Source organism: Colobus angolensis, unplaced genomic scaffold, assembly GCF_000951035.1.
Source record: "Colobus angolensis palliatus isolate OR3802 unplaced genomic scaffold, Cang.pa_1.0 Scaffold181, whole genome shotgun sequence".
Lineage (NCBI taxonomy): Eukaryota > Metazoa > Chordata > Mammalia > Primates > Cercopithecidae > Colobus > Colobus angolensis.
Genome location: NW_012114944.1, coordinates 4059725 through 4081028, shown reverse-complemented (window position 1 = coordinate 4081028; position 21304 = coordinate 4059725). Strand labels below are relative to the sequence as shown.

Below are 21304 nucleotides of genomic sequence, written 5' to 3'. Positions count from 1 at the left end.
AGAATCCCAGTATTCATATCAGACCAAAGCCTGTTCAAGGTACAGGTGTCAAACAGGACTCAGGAGAGTCCTTTTCTGTAGATAAGGCTTCAATCCACCTTGAGAATAACACATTCATAGTCTATTATTGCTTTAAATTACATCTCACTGAAATAAAGAAAGAAAAGCCTGTTAAAAATAGAGAGGGAAATTGACAGAAACACAATAGCGTTGGGAGGCATAACATCTCTCTCTCATTCTTGGACAGTTCACCCAGGCGAAGAAAGGCAAGAGCACAGAAGAACTGAATAATGAAATTAATAAGGCTGATTTAGCAGATGTGTACTGAAATTTGTATCAAGAAAGTCAGGAAATAAAACCATTTCTGTGTGATGAAGTCACAAGGCCCTTTAAGCTCATTCCAAGCCTGTTCTGAACAGGGGGTGGCTAAAGTTTAGCTGTTTCCAGGCGGGGCTGGGAAGCCGCTTTGCACAGACCAAGTCCTGGGCACTCCTGGGGAGAGATCCAGGTGTCGGATTTCCCTTTCTGGACATTTCAGTTGCTTCATGCACCTTCCCCGAAGTGGCCTTCTGCGCTGTATTCGTATTTCCATTTTTCGGAAGAATTGGTGGTGCGTTATTTCAACCGTGGGGCATCCACAGACCCTTATGTCTGGAACTGACATGAGAGGGGCAATTGCCCCAGTTCAGTCCAGGTGCTCTGGAGACCAAATATATTTGTAGAAAGAACAGGAACTTTTAAAGAAAATCTTTTATTGTGAAATGAAACAACAATTTAAAAGCCACAGAAATCAAGTGAATGTCTAAATGAATCAAAAGGCAAACAGCACACAGGTCAGAGAACTTTATCAGATACCCCAAAAGTCCCTTCCATCCACAGCCTCCTGCTTCCACCATCAGGAACTCTATGCCCTACTTGTACAGAAATCACCAACATTCTTTTTTCCTTTTTTGTCAGAACTCAGAAAGTATAGGGAAGCTGTTCTAGTTGTGACCCTTTTTTTTTTATTGTAGTAAAATATATGTGACATAAAATTTACAATTTTAACCATTTTTAAGTGTTCATTTCAGTGACCTTAAGTACATTCACAGTGTTGTACAACCATCCCATTATCTGCTTCCAGAACTTTTTCATCATCCCAGACAGAAACTCAGAACAGGAGCTTTTTGTGTGTCTCGCTCTGTTGCCCAGGCTGGAGTGTGGTGGCGTGATCTTGGCTCACTGCAACCTCCACCTCTCGGGTTCAAGCGATTCTCCTGCCTCAGCCTCCTGAGTAGCTGGGATTACAGGTGCCCTCCACTACGCCTGGCTAATTTTTGTATTTTTAGTAGAGATGGTGTTTTACCATGTTGGCCAGGCTGGTCTCAAACTCCTGACCTTAGGTAATCCGTCCGCCTTGACCTCCCAAAGTGCTGGATGACAGGCATGAGCCACTGCACCAAGCATAACAGGGGCTTTTGAATCAAGTGGACCCAGGGTTGGACTCCGTCCCGGCCTTGATGTCTTCCTCTGTACAGAGGGCACTGGGCCATCCCAATTGTGTGATGGTCGCCATATGCAGACTGTTGGGCTCTCTCAGGGACTGAAAAATTAGTAGTTGATATTATGTTCGAAACTTGACAGACACTGGAATAGAGAAAAGACTAAATAGTAAAACACTAAATAATAAAATTAGGGAATTTCAGGGAAAGAAGCCATGGAATTCCCTATGTTTTAATGAATATCTTAAAATAATAGCAAAGGACTTCCTAAAATCCAAACTTTGAGACAGTAAGCAAAGTTGAGAGATTGTGAGCAATTCATTTAGGGTCTCTGGGACCACAGAGCTTCCCTATTGCAGGTGAATCTACCAGAGGAGACAGGAGCCTTGCTTGCCTGCGTCAGCGCTGTGCCAGCAGGCACCTCTTTCCAGAGGGCTCCTCTTCTCTCTCTCCATCTTATCACAGCCTCTTCTTCTGACCTCATCCAACACTTCTGCTTCAGCATCAAAGGAGGACACTTTTAAGCACTCCCTTTGTGCTCACAGATTCATGAATTCATTTTGTCCCCACAATAACTTTATAATAGCAGTCAGCAAACTACAGCTCATGGGCCAAATCTGGCCCACTCTCCGTGTTTGTAAATAAAGTTTTATAGGAATACATCCATTTACCACAATGTCTTTGGCTGCTTGTGTGCTACAGCAGCAGAATTGAGTAATTGCAACAGAGACTATATGGCCTATGAGACCTAAAATATTTACTATCTGGACCTTTATAGAAAGTGTTTGCCACCACCTGCTCTGAAGATAGGTACTATTATTATCCCCATTTTATAGGTAGAGAAACTGAAGCTCTGGGAAGTTTAATAACTAGCCTGAGGCCGTGAAGCTGATTAAGTGACTGAGCTGAGATTCTAGCTCAGCAGTCTAGCTACAGATTGGCTCTGAACCTCCACGGCATGCCTCCCAGCTTCGTGTCCACCCACACTCCTCAGTCAGCAGAAAGATTCCTGCATAGCCTCTCAACATTCCAAGGTTACTCATACCCAACATTGTTAAATGACCTGTCTGCCCGCATTTCTTCTTAGTAATAAAACAGGAATGAAGTGGCTTTGCAACTTACTTGCCTTAAGTGGAGGAGTGGTTAAAAAAAAAAAAAAGCGCTAGGGAATGACAGAAAGACACAGATAAGCAGAAAGCTCTCATCTTTACTTTTTATATTAATGCAATATTTGGGCCCAGTGCAACATCATGAAGACCCTCTAAATTGAGCCAGGCTTTCTACTCTTAAAAAAGGAAAAGAAAATATGTCTCTGCCATTTAGAGCCGTGTTTGGCTTTCTTTTTTGAGTGACTGACAAAAATAGCCCAATTCTCCAACAATACTAGTGGGGATCCTTAAGCCTCACATTAAGGGGACAGCTTTGAACAGAAAAGCTACTGAGTGTCCTAGAACCCCAGCAGAGAGGGAGGGAGACAGGATCAGCCTAAGGTAAGGCCTCTCCAGAGAGGGCGGTATCTGCATTTCCTGTTGCTGCTGTGACAAATCTGAACAGCTTCAAGCAACACAAATTTATCTTACTGTCTGGAAGCCAGATGTCCTACATGGATCTTGACAGGCCAACATCACGGTGTCAGTAGGGCCAAGTTCCTTCGGGAAACTCTAGTTCCAGTATCTAGAGGCCACCTGCATCCCTCAGCTGGCGGCCCCCTTCCTCTATCTTCAAAGGGAGCCATAGTCAGTGGAGCCTCTCCCACACTGTATCACTGTCTCTGCCTCGGCCATGTTTAAGGACCCTGTGAATACACGAATACATTTAAGGACCCTGTGAATACATTATCACCTGGATAATCCAAGAAAATCTCCCTATTTTAAGATCAGCTGATAAACAACCTTAATTCCATTTGCAATGTGCATTTTCCCTTTACCATGTGACATAACATACTCACAGGTTCTGGCGATTAGGATGTGGCCTTTTTTGGGGTGCTGGGAGTGGGGACAGGGTCTCACTCTGTCGCCCAGGCTGGAGTATAGTGGTGTGATCACAGCTCACTGCAGCCTCAACTTCCTGGGCTCAAGCAATCTTCCCACCTCAGCCACCCACGTAACTGGGACTACAGGCACGTACCACCACACTCAGCCAATTTATATATATATATTTAAATATATATTTTTTTATTTTTATTTTTTTTTTGTAGAGACAGGGTTTCTCCATGTTTCCCAGACTGGTCTTGAACTCCTGAGCTCAAGTGATTCTCCTGCCTTGGCCTCCTAAAGTGCCAGGATTACAGGCATGAGCCACTGTGCCCAGCCAGGATGTGGCTATTATTCTGCCTGTCATAAGTCGACTACAAAGATAGGCTTTGAGAGGACTGCCCTCCCCTTGCTCTGTGGGAAAGTCCTAGTGGGAACTGTGCTCTCCCTCTCGACTCTGGCCAAAAACAAGTCCTTAGGGAATTGACTCCCTTTTTCCCAACCAGATAGGAGAGACCTGAGGAGAACTGCCACCCCCACAGGTCAGGAGTCCATCCTGACTGCCTGAAACTGAAGTTCATACAGGCACCCCAAGGGGACGCAAAGCTGCAGAATAAATATGGTGCATCTTTCTCACAGGCCAGGTTTGCTCAGAGACGTGGAGAAGAAAAGGTATTATTTTTAACTTATGACATAGATACATTATTGGAGTGTTAAATATACATGAATTTTCAAGATACAAGAATAAACTTTAAAGAAATGCCATGCTTTCCACTGGGCTGCTGTGGGCTATTGCCTCTTCACTCCCTTCCTTGAGAGTGAAGCGTGTGCTTCTCTGCCTTTACGGACATTTCCAGTGGGGGATGGGGTCTAAGTAAGACAAATTTTAGCTAAATAAAAGAGACTACTCATTTTGGGTGTGGGATCAGTTTGTCAGAGCCAGGAGGGACTTTGGAGAACATTCTAGGCTAACCTTCTAGGGCCCACTCCAGGTCTGCAGCCAGACAGTTAGGGCACAGGACTGGCCTGGGCTTCCGAAGCCTTAGGCAGTGCCTGCTGGCCCAGGTCATGGCCAGCCTCTAACAACTCAGCTGCCTTAAGGATTTATAGCATCTCATCTCTTTATATAGCATTGTGACATTTGAATTTTCAGCAGCCCAGCACAGTAGGTAGTCTGCAAGGCTAGGCTCTGAGAAAACAGGATGCCATTGAGTGGGTTCTAGACAGATGCATGGGTGACAGGAGATTCCAGACAACCCAAAGGTCAGGCTGAGGCTCAGGGTTGAGCTTGACCTTCCTTGCAAGATTCCATGCTCCAGAGGCAAGGAAGGCTGGCCAGAGGGCATGGTCCCTAATCTTCCTCGCCTCTGCTGTCCTGCACTTTTAAATGCACACCAGCGATTTTAGTGGCTCAGGATTGCATTTGCCATTTATATCCTTTCACTTCAACATCTGCATGACTTTTCTCGATTAGCTGTTGCTGCAGATTGAGTGCTGAGCTCCAGCAGCTCAGACCCAGTGGGGTTTGCCTCCTCAGCTGGGAGGCAGTAGATAGGAGTGAAGGGTCAATCACTCAGGCTCTGGGACGACACCCACCTGGGGCAAGGCCAGTGCCACCACCTCCTATTTGTGTGACCTGGCATCTTAGGTTGAAGTCCCTACAAACAGAGCCTGAGATGCTTGGGAAAGTGATTTATTGAGGGAGTACTCTTAGGAGAAGGGGAGGGAAGCAGGATGAGGCAGGAGGGGCTCTGTCTTGGATGGATACCAGTTTAGCCTGGCCTCACAGGGGTCTCTGGAGCACAGACGGCACCACAGAGCTGATCCCGCCTTTCAGCAAGGGGGCTGGAGTTTTCCACCAACGTGAGTCAGTTGTCGGCTGCTCTCTGTGGGGTGTGGGGCATGGCATGGCCCCCATGGCCAGGAAGCTCCCTTTAGCTGAGGGCAGTTCTCCAGAGAAGGGAGTGAGCTGTCAGCAACCCACCCCCACTGCAGCCAGGGCGGGTGTACCAGCCTCAAAGAGGTGCATCTGCCCCAGCTGTAGTGTTCTTTGGACCCTGCTTTGCTCCTGAGTCTTTCCAAAGTGAGTATAAAATAGCGCCCACCTCCCAGGGTGGGGCTGACGGACCGCTTAGCACAACAGCTCAGAAAGGGCTCGAGAGTTGTTATTTTTATGGTGTTAGGATTGCTTGCAAACTGGGGGTACATGCTAGTTCTTTGAATTGGATTATCCTTGCTAAGTGTCATGTGCGTGTGTGTGTGTTTAGCTCTCTTTAAGCATCCCAGAGACAAAGTGGTTCTAGATGAGGGATGAGAGAGTCAAGAAAGAGGAAAGGAAACCTACCCAGGGTTGGCAACATTAGACTCCTCCCCAGAGGGAGTTTAGTGGGCCTCTCCCTCACTCATCCTGTCACTGGGGGGAGGGAGGGTTTGGGCTGAACACCCCTCCCCATTTTCCTACCGCATTCCCATGGCTGTTTCCTTCCACTTTTGCCCCTTTCCTGTGGATGTAGCCTCTTGAGGGTGTGAACATAGGTCTCCATGTGTGGTCTCCAACCCTAGACCTGACCGTCTCATCTGTCCCAACTCAGGTCATCTGCTTTCACTCCAGGAAGGCCCCTACAAACCAAGTCCCTGGAAGGGCACAGGATTTTCCAGACCCTGCCCTCTGCCACGTTTCCAGTCCTTTGTGATATCACAGCTCTGATCTGTCACTGTCATCCTCAGGGATGGTTATGGCCGCCCCTCCTTGCCCCCTACTACTGCCTAGATTGCCCCAAGCCCTTTCAGCATAAGAGAATGGGCCCATACCCTGGCAGGGAGGCAGGGGGCTTGACTGAAAGCAGGGGCTACTGCTATTCCCAAATTTCTTCTTTCTGCTCTCTGGACTTTCAGAAAAAGATACAAGCTATGCACCATTGAAAAGCATGATTCTAGAACTTTTATGAGAGTGTGCACATGTGTGGAAAAGCTGTTATAATTCTCCAAATCTAAAACCTTTCCCCTCACCCCTGAATCTTCCAGTAAGTTGCTACTTCAGAGAGAAGAACCTGGTGTATCTGCATTTCCTACTCTCAGGATACCTCCTCATGCTCTAGGAGCATGCTCTAGGAACATATTCTAGTTTGAGAAGCACCTCAAACTCTTTCTACTGCTCTATGGCATCCCCCAAGATCCCCATCCAGCCTCATCTCCTGTTTGGCCTCTCCCCAACCCTGGATTCTGGGCTGCTCCTCCTTCCTCCCAGACTTGGCAGCATCTTGCCCCCTCTTTCTCACCATCTAGAAGCAGAGTGTGTGTTCACAGCTTCCTGCAGCAGGCATGACCTGGTTCTGCATAGGATCTTTCTCCAGGGCCCTCTAATGGTCAAGGAGCACCAAAGTGAGAGCTCTGGCTTTCATTTTGGTTCTGTGGAGCCCTGGGAAAGCCTTGTACCTCTCTGGGAAGAGATTAGCTAGATGGGTGATCCCATGGGCCCCATCCAAATCTAACAGCCTGGGAGCCCTGAACCAAGTGGTCCTTGCAACTTGGTTGTCATAGCAACGAAGACACCAAATGGTCCACAAGTGGCAGAGCTGGTTATTTAACTGTCAGAAGGTGGTCAGGAGGTCAGCTGTGAAGATATGGTTCCCTCGGTCTACTCAAGAAGTGGACATGGTGAGCCCAGGGTCTAGACCATGGGGCTGGCCAGATACTAGTGCAGTGATGACAATGGCTACTAGTGACTGAATAAGCAGTGTGAGCCAGGCATTGTGCCTGATGCTGCACGCTGGATTAATTCACTTCATCGTGCATTAAACACATATTTGTTGACATATGTGTAGTGCCCTGTTCTGGGAGCTGGGGACTCAGAGATGAGTCAAGTTACCCTCACTTCAGTGGGGAAGACAGGCAAGTAAGTGGATTTGAGCCATATTGGAGGGAAGCACAGCGTGGTCCAGGCTCACAGAGGAAGAAGTGGCCACAAGCCTGATGGGACAGAGACATGGTTTCTCAGAGCAGAGGAACCTGGGCTAAGGTAGGAAGGGTGAGTAGCAGCCGTGCAGGCAAAGTGAGTAGGAGGGGAAAGAAGGGCCCTCTGGAGGGATAGACTTGCAGAATGGGTGGGGGGTGGAGTGGCAATATGAATAAATAAATGAATGAGTGAATGAATGAATGGCAGTCCTGTTTTAGGACTCACTGCCAAGGCAGGATATGAGAAATGTGATAGAGAATTGAGCAGAAGTCAGTTGGTAAAGACTGCATAGGATCTTTACCATCTTTATCTTTAGCACATCTTGAATGTGCTAAGGAGCTCAGAGTTTGATCTGCAAACCTCAGGAAGCCATGCACAGATTTCACACAATCATCTAGGAATGAACCTTTCCTCTGCTCTGTGGCGATGGGTGAATGGGGCAGGATTCATGGCAAGGATGCAGGGAGGCTGTTGCTGTTCACTGAGTAAAGAATGATGGTGACCAAACTCAGGGCAGTGGGGCTGGAGGGTTGGAGCTGATTAACGAGCTAGTTTTGAGCAGACAGAACCAACAGTTTCTGGTTATGGCTTGGATGAGGGTTGAAGAAGAGGAGTGAGTCTAAGATGACTCCCAAGTTCCTGACCATTGTCAGAAATGGAAAACACAGGAGGAGGAAAGGGCCTCTTGGGAAAGCTGGTGGATTCAGCTTGAGACAAGTTGTGTTGGAGGTGCCTGAGAGAATCCAACTGGAAGAGTCCGGTGGGAAACTGGAGAAAAGCTGGGGCTGGGGAGAGAGATTTGGAGTCCGCGGCACACAGAGAACAGTTGTGGCTGGGGTCATGAAGGAGGTGGCCCAGGGAGAGTGATGGGAGCAAAGAGCTAAGGACAGAACACCAGCATTTAGGGATGGGTAGAAAGGTCAGAAGCTGATGATGAGGATTATGAGCAGGAGTGGCCAGGGAGGCAAGAGGGCAGCCAGCAGAGAGCAGCATGGAAGCCAGTGAGTGAGTTTCGTTATGATGAATCTGACAACCACTGGGCAAGGTACATAAGATTATCCCTTTCTCAGAGATGAAGGAATTGAGGCTCCAGGAGATTAAGACCCAGAGTTTTCAGCTAATCAGAGGTGGAGCTGTGATTTGAGCCCAGGTCTCTGACTTCAAAAACTAATAAGCTGTTTTTACCATACCATGTTTAGCAACACAGGGTTTGGCACAAAGTAGATGATGAATAGATATTTGCTGGATGGATGGATAGATGGACGGATGGATGGATGGATGGATGGATGGGTAGGTACTATCAGCAGCAAAAAAATGCTAAAAATTTTCAACAAACAAGCAGAAAGATCTTGGAGCATGCCTGGAAGCAAGTCCACAGAACGGAAGCAGCTTAGAACTTTTTATAGCATTGCAGACGTGGTGATGACAAAGGCTTGCCTTCCTTCCACTGCTCTGTTAACGATCTTTTAAAGTCCTTTCAGAGCCAGTGTTTTTTTTTCCCCCTCTTCTTTCCATTCTTGCTTGCAAACGAAAGATGATTTTAGAATCCAGGCCTTCTTTATTTTGCTAAAGTACATGATGAGTAAAATGGCCTCTCAGTCAGCACTTTCCAATTTTGAAAGATGCTAAAAACTGATCTTTAAAAGCATATTTTTCTACTTTATGCATCAAAGGGCCATGAGGCCTGCTGGAGGGGATGGATGAACAGCAGGAAGGTGGCACCACCTGCAAGGCTGGGCCTCACTGTGGAGGGCAAGAAGCGGCTGGGATGGGGAGCAGCTGTGTGGGCCAGGGCCTGGCTGGTCTCCTGGTGGCCGCCCCACCCATTCTCTTTCAGCCTGTTCTTCTCCTTGGGGCAGGACCCAGCTGGATCCCAATGCCCCAGAAAGCAACGAAGACCCCATTTACCTGACCCAGGAGAGCCTCTGGCTGATGCTCAGTAATTGTTTGCTGAATGAATGAATGAGTCACAGGGGTCACTGTGCACTTTCCTATTAACCACCTGAGATAATGAATGTAATCCCATGTAGAGCTTTCAAAAATAGATTTTCCTTAGAAATAAAGTTGGACATTCGCTATGTGCTAGGTGCTGTGTTAAGCACTTTACAAGGACTATTTCACTTAGTCTTCCCAGAAATCCGGTAAGGAAGGTACTACCATTATCCTCATTTTACAGATGAGGAAATTGGGGCTGAGATGGAAAAGGAGCGACCAGGGGCCACCCATGGTTTGTTGGTAGAGCTGAGATGTGAACAAAGCTCAAAGCAAGTCTGAAACCTCTTAATTGGGAAGCATTGTGGGCTCCGGGAATTTCTTGAGGGATTAACTGTCAAGAAGGTAGAAAGGGCTAGAACACTGTGGCAGGGCAGCAGAGTGTGATTGACTGGGGTCTTGTCTCTGCCACCAACTCCCCAGGGGCCCTTAGAAGCTCCTTTCTCCTCATCTGGCCTCAGTTTTCCTATATGTAAAGTGAGGAAGAAGGTTAGGTGATGCCTGCATGGACTCAGGGTTTGCCTGCCCTGGTGGGAGGAGAACAGGGGAGGTTGCAAGGCCCCTGAGAGCAGTCAGCTTTAGCCTCCAGCCTGCACACAATTGCCCTAGGGCTTGCCCATGAGACCAGGGCAGACTGATTGCAGGAGCCAAAGGAAAACCAGCCCTAGAGAGGGCTAGAGAATCCAGGCTGGGCTGGGGTTGGGGGTGAGGTTCTGCTCTGCCCACCTGCCCGGGCAGAGCTCTGGGCTAAGAGCCAGAGGCGCAGGAATGTTGTCTGTCACAGCCTTGAACGCTTTGTGGGGTGCTGAACATCTCACCTTCATGACGTGTCCTTCCATCCACAGGGGAATGATGTGCGGATCATCCTTGGCCAGTTTGACCAGAATATGGCAGCAAAAGTATTCTGTTGTGTAAGTAAAACTGTTGTATCATTCGTGTCTTTGGGGAGGTTCATGAAGCTTTTTCCCATACTCCTTCTCTCCCTGCTCAGTCTATGAGTGGGATCGTAGGACTGGAGCCTGGGTTCCTGGAAGCAGAAGAGTTAGGTTCACTGTTCTTTCCTCTTTCCAGGGAGCTAACACCCCAGGGCTCAGAACAATACTGTCATCGAGGAACCAGGGACCTCAGTCTAACCCATTGTCTAAGCCTCATTGGCTAATTCTAAGTCTGCTCAACTTAACCAGGGAGATACCGGAAATCAGGGTGAGGCTGAAGTGACTCAGGCCCACTTCCCTGCCCTGTAGGTAGGGCTCAGAGTCTTAGGTTAGGGACAAATTATTAACTATTGATTTTCTACTCCTGAATCCTTTACAGCTGTCTAGTATGTGACAGGTGACAAAGTGACCTTTTTATGCCTTATCTCATTTAATCTTTTCAATAACCATGTGAAGCAATTATGATTTTCCCATTTTACAGATGAGGAAATAGAGCTCCATAGAGTAAAGGGGCTTGTCCAAGGGCCCTCAGCCAATTCATGGCAGAGCCAAGCCTCCATCCCCATTCACCTGATCCCTAATCTAGCTTTTAAAAAAAAAAGATTTTCTCCATATGATCTCTAGCTTAAATTAGATGTAGGGGACATAACACAGGAGCTAAGTCAGTTTTCATTTTGATGTCCCAGCTCCCAATCCTCCCTATCATGTCGGGAGAAAAGTCAACAGAATGAAAGCCTAGACAGGTGAGTCACTGTCTACCCAATAAGCTTCACCTTTTAGACTGAGGTCATTCTAGGTGTAGTGTCTGGTGATGGGCCACAGATCTCTGTCCTCTTTGATCTTTTTGTCAGTAATGTGGATGAGGTTATAAATAGGAATTCTAGAAATCATGAAATACATTGGATGACAGAGTCTGAGTGCAAAGAACTTTAACAGGTTGGAATGTTTGATTATATCCAAGCAGAGTAAATTGTCCTAACATATTATATTAGAACAGACAAAGCTGCCTAAGCCCAAGTGGTAGAGGCATAGCTGAGAAGTACTGTGTGTTGAGAAGAAAAGGGACTTTGGGTGTTCCAGATGACCCCCAGTTTACTGCAGGGTCTGGTAACTAAGGTCATCAGTGTGAGGACAGTGCCAGAGAGCCGAGGTGACCTCAGATTGCATGTCTACACCCAGGGCAGGATAGTCCCTCTGCTCTTTGCTGGAGAGACCCCACCTAGGGAGACCTGCCCAGCTCCTGGTGGCCTATTTTGGACAGGTGTAAGAATTGAAAAGAGACAAGGAGCGAGGACAGAGTAGTGTCTGGAAGCCGTGGTCACATGTAGTTATTTGAACTTGAAGGCTCAGGAGCAAAACGAGAACCGTCCAATCATCTGATTTAGCCGGGAGGAGTGAGAGGATGTGAGGCTGACCTTTCAAGGGATTTTGGATGGAGGTTGGCACTCAGGAGCCAATCAACTTGGGCTTGAGTCCTGCTACTTATTATTGAAGTTGGGTATGTTATTTACACTCTCTGAGCTCCAGTTTTCTCATCTGTAAAATGAGGATTATAACACCTGTCTGATAAGATTGTTGAGCAAAAACCCTCTGCATAGTACCTGATGTACAGTGAATCCTCAGTAAATACCAGTCATCTTTTTTTGGTTGTTTATATAGGGTCTCAGGTGTCCAAAGATGGAATGGGCCACCATTTTCTGGCAAGTTTTGCTGGTAGATTCCACAAAATTGTGTTAAGCGTTCTATTTATCAGTGGAGAGCAGCAAGAGGTCTTTCCACATTGAAATTGAAGGAGGACCATGAGAAAAATGGAAAATATAGAGTGAATAGATTTAATAATTTTACTCCAAAACTCATAAAACCTTGCTCCTTACTACCTAGGGTCCAGAAATAACCCACTTTAAAAAGGAAAAGAATGGCCCAAATTTGAAAGCCTGCTTTCTTTTAGAGAAGAAACTCAGTGTTCCCTCTCCAGTATCCCCAGGGCCTTGCGAGGAGCTGGCACATGGTAGGTGATTGGTGTTGATCGAATGAGGAAAACAAGTAACTTCAGAAAAAGTAAATTAATAAAAATGATCCGCGAAGATGCCACACCAGGCCCTGCCCACCTCCAGTTTGCAAGAAACATAGATGGGCCTTATGTTCCGATTTAAGCCAAACCAAAGCCCAGGTGTGACTGTGATCTCACTCTGCCATGCACTGAGATGAGTTTCCAAGTGGCTTTCCCAGCCATGGTTTCTGCTTCTGAACAGACAGCATGGCTGTCTTCCTTTTGACCCAAAGCCCCCGGGCTTGTCTGCCTTCCACACGGCACAGGGACACCATCCCACCTTCTCATCCCATTTTCCTCTTCACTCTTGTTAGTTTTGGTATTTTGAGATGAGGTTACTCTTAGATTCTTCACTCGCTGCTCCATTCCAAGGAGTTTCTCAGAGGCTTTGGGCTGGGTGTAGAGTCCACGTGTTGGTTCCTAGATGGAATCTGCCCTCAAGGACTTATGGTCTTGTCTGGTTAGGAAGGCATTCTTCTGGAAGGTCCAGAAGATCCTAAGGAGACTGTTCAATGTTTTCACGCTGGATCAAGACTGGTAAGTGAAAGAGGGAGGAGACGCTCAGAGCAGAGACCCCCAAGAGAGCTTTCCTGTCCCTATTGGAGTCAGAGCAGAGACACATGGAGCCAGCCATGTCTCTGCCATCCAAATGCTGCCCTGGAAACTTTACAGCGTGTTGCTGTGTTCTTGAGATCGGAACTGCCACCCAATGGGATCGCAGACTCCAGCAAATGCAAGGCCTATTTATAGCCCTGTGGCAAATGTTCATTTTGGCATCAGCACAGTATGAGCATGGCATGTTGCTTTTGTCTTCTCCTCTGTCCTCAGTGGTCTGTTCTAAATTCTCAAGCACTCTAATGTGGGTTCTGGTTTTAGCTCTGCCAGCTGTGTGACCTCAATCAGGTCGCTTTACATCTCTGGTCCCCAGCTGCCTCATCTCTGAAATGGAAGCAATGATCCCTACCCCGTCTGCTTTATGGAGTTGTCGAGAGGCTTAAATGAGGCCACCAAAGGGAAAGCTTCATCCCAGCTGCTAACTGCCTTACTGATGTGAGGGTTTATTACTATTACTGTTGTAAACCTTAATATAAAAAGGAAATGTCTTTTTGCATGGGGAGTGGAGGAGGCAAAAGGAAACTTAATTAAATGATGAAATTAGATTTTTTTTTTTTAATTGTGTCATGGCTACATGTCTACAACTAGTAAGAACCAAAGTGGTTCATGGGGCTGAAGTGTGTCAACTCAGGATGGCCCACCCTCACGCAATAGTACCCATTTGTCAGTCATAGGTCCTAAGACCACATTTCTACAAGATGCAGTGAAAATGGAGGTGTGGTGGCTCATGCCTGTGATCCCAACACTTTGAGAGGCCAAGGCTGGAAGATAGCCTAAGCCCATGAGTTAGACCAGCCTGGGCAGCATGGCAAGACCTCCTCTCTACAAAAAATTTAAAAATTAGCTGGGCATAGTGACATGTGCCTGTAGTCCCAGCTACTCAGGAGGCTGAGGTGGGAGGATTGCTGGAGCCCAGAAGTTCGAGGCTGCAGTGAGCCATAATCATGCCATGGCATTCCAGCCTGAGTGACAGAGCCAGACCCTGTCTCAGGAAAAAAGAAAACAAAAATCAAGGCATTCATTCAGTCAATCCACAACCATTGATTGAGTAGCCCCTGTATACCAGGTACTGTGGAAAGCCCTGGGGCTCCAGGAGAGAACTGGCACGGCCCCGCCCTCCCAAAACTCCCCATCTGGCAGAGGAGACAGAGAAGCATACCGGTGTCTAGTTAAAACTCGTGTGTCCAACAACCTCAGCCCTTCTGACCATAGGAATACTGAAATGGAGTCCTGGAGGCATTTCTGCAGTTGCATTAGACAGTGGATGATCTATCCAAGTCCAGTCTACCTCCCTTGCAGGAGAGCCTCGCTTGAAGTCTGCTTACTTTTGCTCTACAAATATGCTTAGCAATCCAGGCACCCTACTTTCCAAGCCTATAGTAGTTTAAAAGCAGCAAATTCAGAGTGAGGGAGAGGGACTTGATGATAGTGAAAAATGACAGTGTAGACCTGACAGCTAGAAAGGAGACAAAAAGCCATGGAAAGTGGATCCAAAGTCTAAGCACAACTGTCTGGGGCCATCTGGTGCTTGGACAGTCTCCTCTAAGCCCAAGAGTACTGCTGTGCATAGCCCAGAACAGTGACTGATGTTCAGAATGAAACTATGGGTTACCAAGAGGAGAAGAGAAAGAGAAGAGGTAGCTAAAATGTTCCTGTACATAGTGTTTGCCATACATGATACACAAATTATCTCATTTAATTCTTAAACCAATCCAGTGAGGCAGGCTTTGCTTTCCATTGTCTGTCCACAGGAAAAGTGGGGCTCCAGGAGTTGTGTGCACGAGTTACCTGGCAGGCATGTGGCATAAAATCTTCTGCTGTTTGACTGTATTATTTTTTTTCCCCAAAAGGTCAGAAGCTATGTTAGAAAAAGTTTTGTCTTCATCAAAATTGACTAATGTTCTAAACAAAATGTATTATCACTCAGATGGAATAAGCTTCTGTTTTCTGGAAAACTCACTTGCAAGAAACAGCTACAACAGGACAGTAGCTGGTTGAAGAACTGTCAGAGCTGCTCTAATTTTCTGCTCTGAACTTCCTGCTCAGTGCTGCCTCTTAATTAATTATCACATGGTCTTAATTATCATGTGTGAAGAAAATCTGCCTTTGTATCTGATCAGAAGGCCTTTTCATATCCTCGCTCTGTGTCTTCTTTTTATTTTTTTTTGTGACAGAGTCTCGCTGTGTCACTCAGGCCGGAGTACAGTGGTGCGATCTCAGCTCACTGCAACCTCCGCCTCCCAGGTTCAAGCGATTCTCCTTCCTCAGCCTCCCGAGTAGCTGGGATTACAGGTGTGTGCCACCATGCCCGGCTAATTTTCATATTTTTTAGTAGAGACGAGTTTTCACCATGTTGGCCAGGCTGGTGTTAAACTCCTGACCTGAAGTGATCCGTCTACCTTGGCCTCCCAAAGTGCTGGGATTACAAGCGTGAGCCACCGCGCCCAGCCGCTCTGCATCTATTAATTCTTAACATACCTTCCTGATAAGTGGAGCTGTCTCCTTGCCACAACCTTATAAGATTGAGAAAACTTCCAAAAATCTTTTTGTTTTGTTTTGCTAAGAGGGGAACTTCACGAATGGACTTTGGAGTCTTGTCCCTTTGACTTACCAGCATATGTGTTGAGAAAATTTCATCTGTAAAATTTAGATGATAGTGCATACCTCATAGGGTAGTTGTGAGAATAAAATCATATATAAAAATGGCCACACACATAATGAGACCTCAATACAAATGGGATCTCTGTCAGTAAAAGATGAGAGTTGTGAAGTCTCACAGGCTCTGCCATTGATTAAATGACCTGGGATTACCAGGGTGACCCTTTTATTCAAAAGTCTAGTCCCCAGCCAGGATCTGGCATTTCTTCTTAAAAACGAAAAGTTTCTGTGAACTAAATTCCATTCATTAGAGAGAAGCCCAGGAGACTGCCTGCTTTCCTTCAGCTGGGATTTTGTTAGGTAATTAAAATACGAGAGTTTTCTGTATTTTCCGCGACAGTTTTGTTTGGGGCAACATTATAATGTAGTTGCTAGAAAAATGACTGCGATCTGAGGTTGCATTATGAGAAGTACAGTGTCTAAAAGGAGGGAAGTGAAGGAAGGTCCTGTACCGTTGAAGGAGTCTAGTGAAGAGACGGCGCGGTCACTGCCTTGAGGTGGTTGAAAGGGTCTTTTGTTAAGCAATGTCTATTTAATCTTCAGATGCTTCCCTGAACCAGTGGGTGGGGACCACAGAGAGGGGACCTGAGCTTAAATCAAGGAGCAAATCTTTTAACTCACATGTACCCCAATGAGTTACTCCACACTGCAGCCTGGACTTTCTCGGGTATTAAGGGAGTTTTAGAGGAGTAGCCTCTGGACTTGGGATGAGGGGAGTGACCCTCTGACTCTTAGACTTGATGGTAACTTTTCTCTAATATACAGGAGTTGTTGGTAGCTCTGGCCACCCTTATGACCCTCACTTTAGCCTCCTGGAGACTAAGAGGAAGGCAGCAAGAACCTTCCTAGAATCCAGAGCAATCTCAGGCTCCTCTCACTACACCCTCCTGTCCTCTCACACTAACCCTGCTGTAGGCCAAGGGGTGCGACATGAATGGTTTCCCAACGTCTCCTTCTAATGTGGGTGGCTCCCCAGAGATGAAAGGAAGGATTGTTTAAGATTTCAGTTTAGAATGCATGCAGTCCAACCATGCACAGAGGAAATTTCCATCCACCTCTGCTCTCTGTAGTCACTTCTGGGTAGTTTGTTTACTGATGGGAACATGATCACCACTTAGAAACTTTATTCTGAACCCAATTTTGATGGAACCTGACAGTCCTACAAACTGAGACTTTTCTCCTCGAATCAAAGCTATCAAAAACCATATTTTCCTGATATAAAATAATGACAATAAGAATTAGAGTCAAGTAGGGGTGCACAGAACCTTCTGATGACTTTTTTTCTTTCAGTGGAAAACAAGCAGCGCAGCTTTGTACCCTTAAAGTCAGCAGACCTAGATCCAGGTCTGATTTTTCTCCCTGACTGACCTTGGAAACATTACTTGCCCTCTCTGATTTTTAGTTTCCTCCTCTCTAGAATGAGGATGATAAACCACTTCCCAGAGTGAATGTGACTGACAATCAAATAAGATCCATGTAAGATATAAAAATGTAAGGAACTTTTTTTAGGACCTGAATTTATACACACTGTGTTTTGGATAAAGATTCAGAGAGATTTCTCAGTTTGCCAAGTGGCATCTTATATAAACTGCATACTTAGATTAAATTGTCTTGGCCCCTTAAAATTGTTCCCCCTGGGTTATGTTATGAGGCATGGCCTCAGCTTTTAGTAAAGATCTATACAAAAATTAGCTTTATGAAATCTCTTTCTTGTGGAGGTTGTATTGGTACTAAGCTGGCTAATTTGACAGTATCCTCCCCATATGGGACATTTTTAGGGTTAGAGACTAGAAAATACTTTGTTTCCCCCAAAGATCTGGTATGTTTTCTCCTTACTGATAATGAGAGTTGTGTAAATAACCTTGTTGCCCTTTTCTCTTGGGCTGCTGGGAAGTTCATGGCAAAAGAAATTTGCAGCTTAATGATGAATATGGTTAGAACCTTTGGTCTGTTTGTCTACATTCTGTTCCCTCTATCTTCAGGAAACATAATTTATATTTTTCTGGGCCCTTATGTTTTAATTTTTATTCAGTACTTATTATTTTATTATACATGTTATCCATAAACTACCTTGGATTCTTTGATAAGTAACAAGGAAGAAACCAAACAAGTAATTAAACATTTCCTAAATCCTCTGGTAAGAGGAAGCCTTCCTCCCCACCTATCTTCCAGGGCACAGAACCTTGAACTGTGCGACTCTCCGTGCCTTCATAGTCATTCCATCTTTTGCAGGCATATGAGGAGAACATGTATGGTAGTAAATACCAGTGGATCATCCCGGGCTGGTACGAGCCTTCTTGGTGGGAGCAGGTGCACACGGAAGCTAACTCATCCCGCTGCCTCCGGAAGAATCTGCTTGCTGCCATGGAGGGCTACATTGGTGTGGATTTCGAGCCCCTGAGCTCCAAGCAGATCAAGACCATCTCAGGAAAGGTCAGTGCCTTGGTCCCCATTTCAACCTTCCAGCCCACCTCCTTTGATCATCTTGTCTGATGACATTGGCCAAAAGTGCACATTTATTGTCCTGTGTCACTTTGAGCAAATCGCTTGACCTCTCTGAGCCTCTTGTACCTGTAAAATGTGGTATGTACAACTTTCCACTGCTTACATCTCTAGGCAACTGTGAGAACCAAATGAGGTAAGGATACTGTGAAGCACATAACACAGTATACATGTTATGTATACACATATGGATGGAGTCCTGGCATCAGTTTCAGGGCCCTTTAGACTCTGCAAAGGTTCATCCCGTGCTCCTCTTACCTAAGATGTCATTCTCAGTTGTGGTGATGCTCTCCTGGAGGAGAGGAAAGACGCCTTAAGTAGACTTTGAGAAACACATGCTGTAGAGCTGCCAGACTGCATCAAACGCCAATTTTGCCACTACCACCCGTGTGACCTTGAACCTGAGTTCTCCAAGCCTCTGCTTCTATATCTGCGTGGATATATCTTTTTCGGGGCCACTATTCAGCCCACTATTATGATCTTGGGATGCCCCTTCTATATCTTCTATATCTCTGCTTCTATATCTGTGATAACCCCCTTCTAGGGGTTATCAGGAGGATTGATGGCAGATGGTGCAAGCCACTAGCATGGTATCTGGCACCTCGATGCTGTTACGACTGTGAGCAGGACCTTGGACAGGGTGTGTCAGCCTTAGGGCCTCTGCATGCTTCCGTGAGGGGTGTTACTAATTCCTGCCCTGCTTATCTCCTAGGGCTATTGTGAGGACCAAGTAATACAGGACATGTAAAGTATTCCCAAAGCACACCATTCTCTATCATTTGTAAGTTCTTATCAAAGATCAGGTGATGATAGCCCTGGTAAAGGTGGTAACATCCATTTCTCAATTCTGAACAGCAGCCAAAATTCAACACAGCAGTGCACGTAATTCTTTTCTGTGTTCAGATAGTTAAATTATTCACCCAACCCCCAGGGTTCTTACAGACCAAATTTTATATCAAGAAAAAGCTTTATAATAAAGAAAAATATATGTATATAATTTTATGTATTATTTAATCTCAATCGGAACCAACTCTACACGAATGATTTATCGATTTGTCAAGAAATGGCAAATCATTAGGACGTATGTTGTAAACAACGCTTTAGCTCGTACTGGCACCTGGTTAGAAAATGTTGAAAGAAATATTTTCATACCAAAATCAATGCATATATAACATTTTTTGAGATGTTGAATAATGAGCAGAAATAACTCATTTATTCAGTAAGTGTTATTTTTAAAGGCATCAAATTTTGCAATTTATTAAGATCCTCGGGTCCAGGGATACCCTGTATTTTAATCTAAAAAATCATAAAATTTGAGGAAAATACAAAACCTAAGGGAAAAAAATATCCATGAAAGCAGATAATATCCATGAAAGCAGATAACTAAATGGAGAAGCTTCAGGAAGACCAAAGACTTAAATGGTTGCACAGGAGATCTGTGAGGCTGTCAGGATGAGAGCTATGAGACACTGCAGGAAGGACATCCCTCGGGTGTAGTTCTAAGGGTGTGGCTTTCAGCCAGGGTGGGAGCCATGCAGGGCTGTGTGCAGGGCTCTGAGCAGTACACAAGAGTGCATTGTAGGAAGATCATTTTTTGTAGTGTATTTTGGAGGAAATGTTTTGACATTTGTAACAACATCCCCCAGATCACTGACTTTCCTTTTCTAAATGTTTTTATTTGGGATTGGTGAAGAGGCTGACCTCTTGCCCATCACTGTCCCATGCATGGGACACCTTGGGGCTGTTCACCCCACTGTTTTGGGAAACCCACTCATTAAGCCCACCCCCTGGAGGGGACAGGACCATTGAGGTGGCTTCCAAAAGTACAGGAGGCCCAATCCGTGTCCCCATGGTCTTCGAAGCAAGAGGAAGCATTTCTTACATTACCCCACAGTTACTAGACAGTTGAAGTCACACAAGGAAATTTGTAGCCTCTTCACTTCTTGGAATCAGTGGATCCCAGAGCTGCTCTTAGACATTATGGAGTCCAGCTTCCCATCAGATTCTCAGATATTCCAGTAGCAAAGGAATTCTCTCCCTTAATTCTTCTACCCCTAGGTCCCCCTGGAGCTACTCAGATCCTATTGACCCCTCTGTCCCACATAGTCCTTCAGTGACCACAGAGTCACTGCTTCTCCAAACTAAATAACACTAGTCCTTCCAATTGTTAGCTCACAGGTCCGGAGCTGGGAGTAAGCATGAAATTAAAAGGGTGCCAGATACATCGGTAATCAAGATTAAACAAAATATGTTAATGCAATTTTAAAAATAATGCCCTAAAAAAAAAAACCTGGGCCGGGCGCGGTGGCTCAAGCCTGTAATGCCAGCACTTTGGGAGGCCGAGACGGGCGGATCACGAGGTCAGGAGATCGAGACCATCCTGGCTAACACGGTGAAACCCCGTCTCTACTAAAAAATACAAAAATCTAGCTGGGCGAGGTGGCAGGCGCCTGTAGTCCCAGCTATTCGGGAGGCTGAAGCAGGAGAATGGCGGGAACCCGGGAGGCGGAGCTTGCAGTGAGCTGAGATCCGGCCACTGCACTCCAGCCTGGGCAACACAGCGAGACTCCGTCTCAAAAAAAAAACAAACAAACAAACAAAAAAACCTGTGATGGACAAATTGTCAAAATTTTAAATAAAGACCAGATTCACAGGACAGGGATTAGGGTGAGGAAAGTGAGGTGAGTCATGCCAGTACAAGGTTGGATTCTATCTTTATTTAAAATTTTGATATTTTGTTCATCATGGATTTCTTGCATTCATTTTTATTTTTAAAATATATTAAAATTTTTTTTAATCTTGATTACAGATATGGTTTAGCTCTGTGTCCCCACCCAAATCTTGTCTTGAATTGTACTCCCATAATTTCCATGTGTTGTGGGAGGGACCCGGTGGGAGATAATTAAATCATGGGGACAGTTTCCCCCATACTGTTCTCGTGGTAGAGAATAAGTTTCACAAGATCTGATTGTTTGGTAAGGGGAAATTCATTTTGCTTGGCTCTCATCCTTTCTCTTGTCTGCCACCATGTGAGATGTGCCTTTTACCTTCTGCCACGATTGTGAGGCTTCCCCAGCCACCTGGAACTGTGAGTCCACTAAACGTCTTTCTTTTGTAAATCACCCAGTCTTGGGTATGTCTTT

The 21304-nt window shown here is 45.7% G+C and overlaps 1 protein-coding gene across 1 annotated transcript in view; it reads left to right on the top strand.

The window, feature by feature from the left end:
• Positions 1–21304, top strand: part of GABBR2 (gamma-aminobutyric acid (GABA) B receptor, 2) — a 424424-nt gene that overhangs the window by 226660 nt on the left and 176460 nt on the right. The window contains exons 5-6 of the mRNA XM_011939489.1: positions 10247–10312; positions 17892–18092. Coding sequence (XP_011794879.1) covers positions 10247–10312; positions 17892–18092 — 267 coding nt within the window. The remainder of the gene's footprint in view (positions 1–10246; positions 10313–17891; positions 18093–21304) is intronic.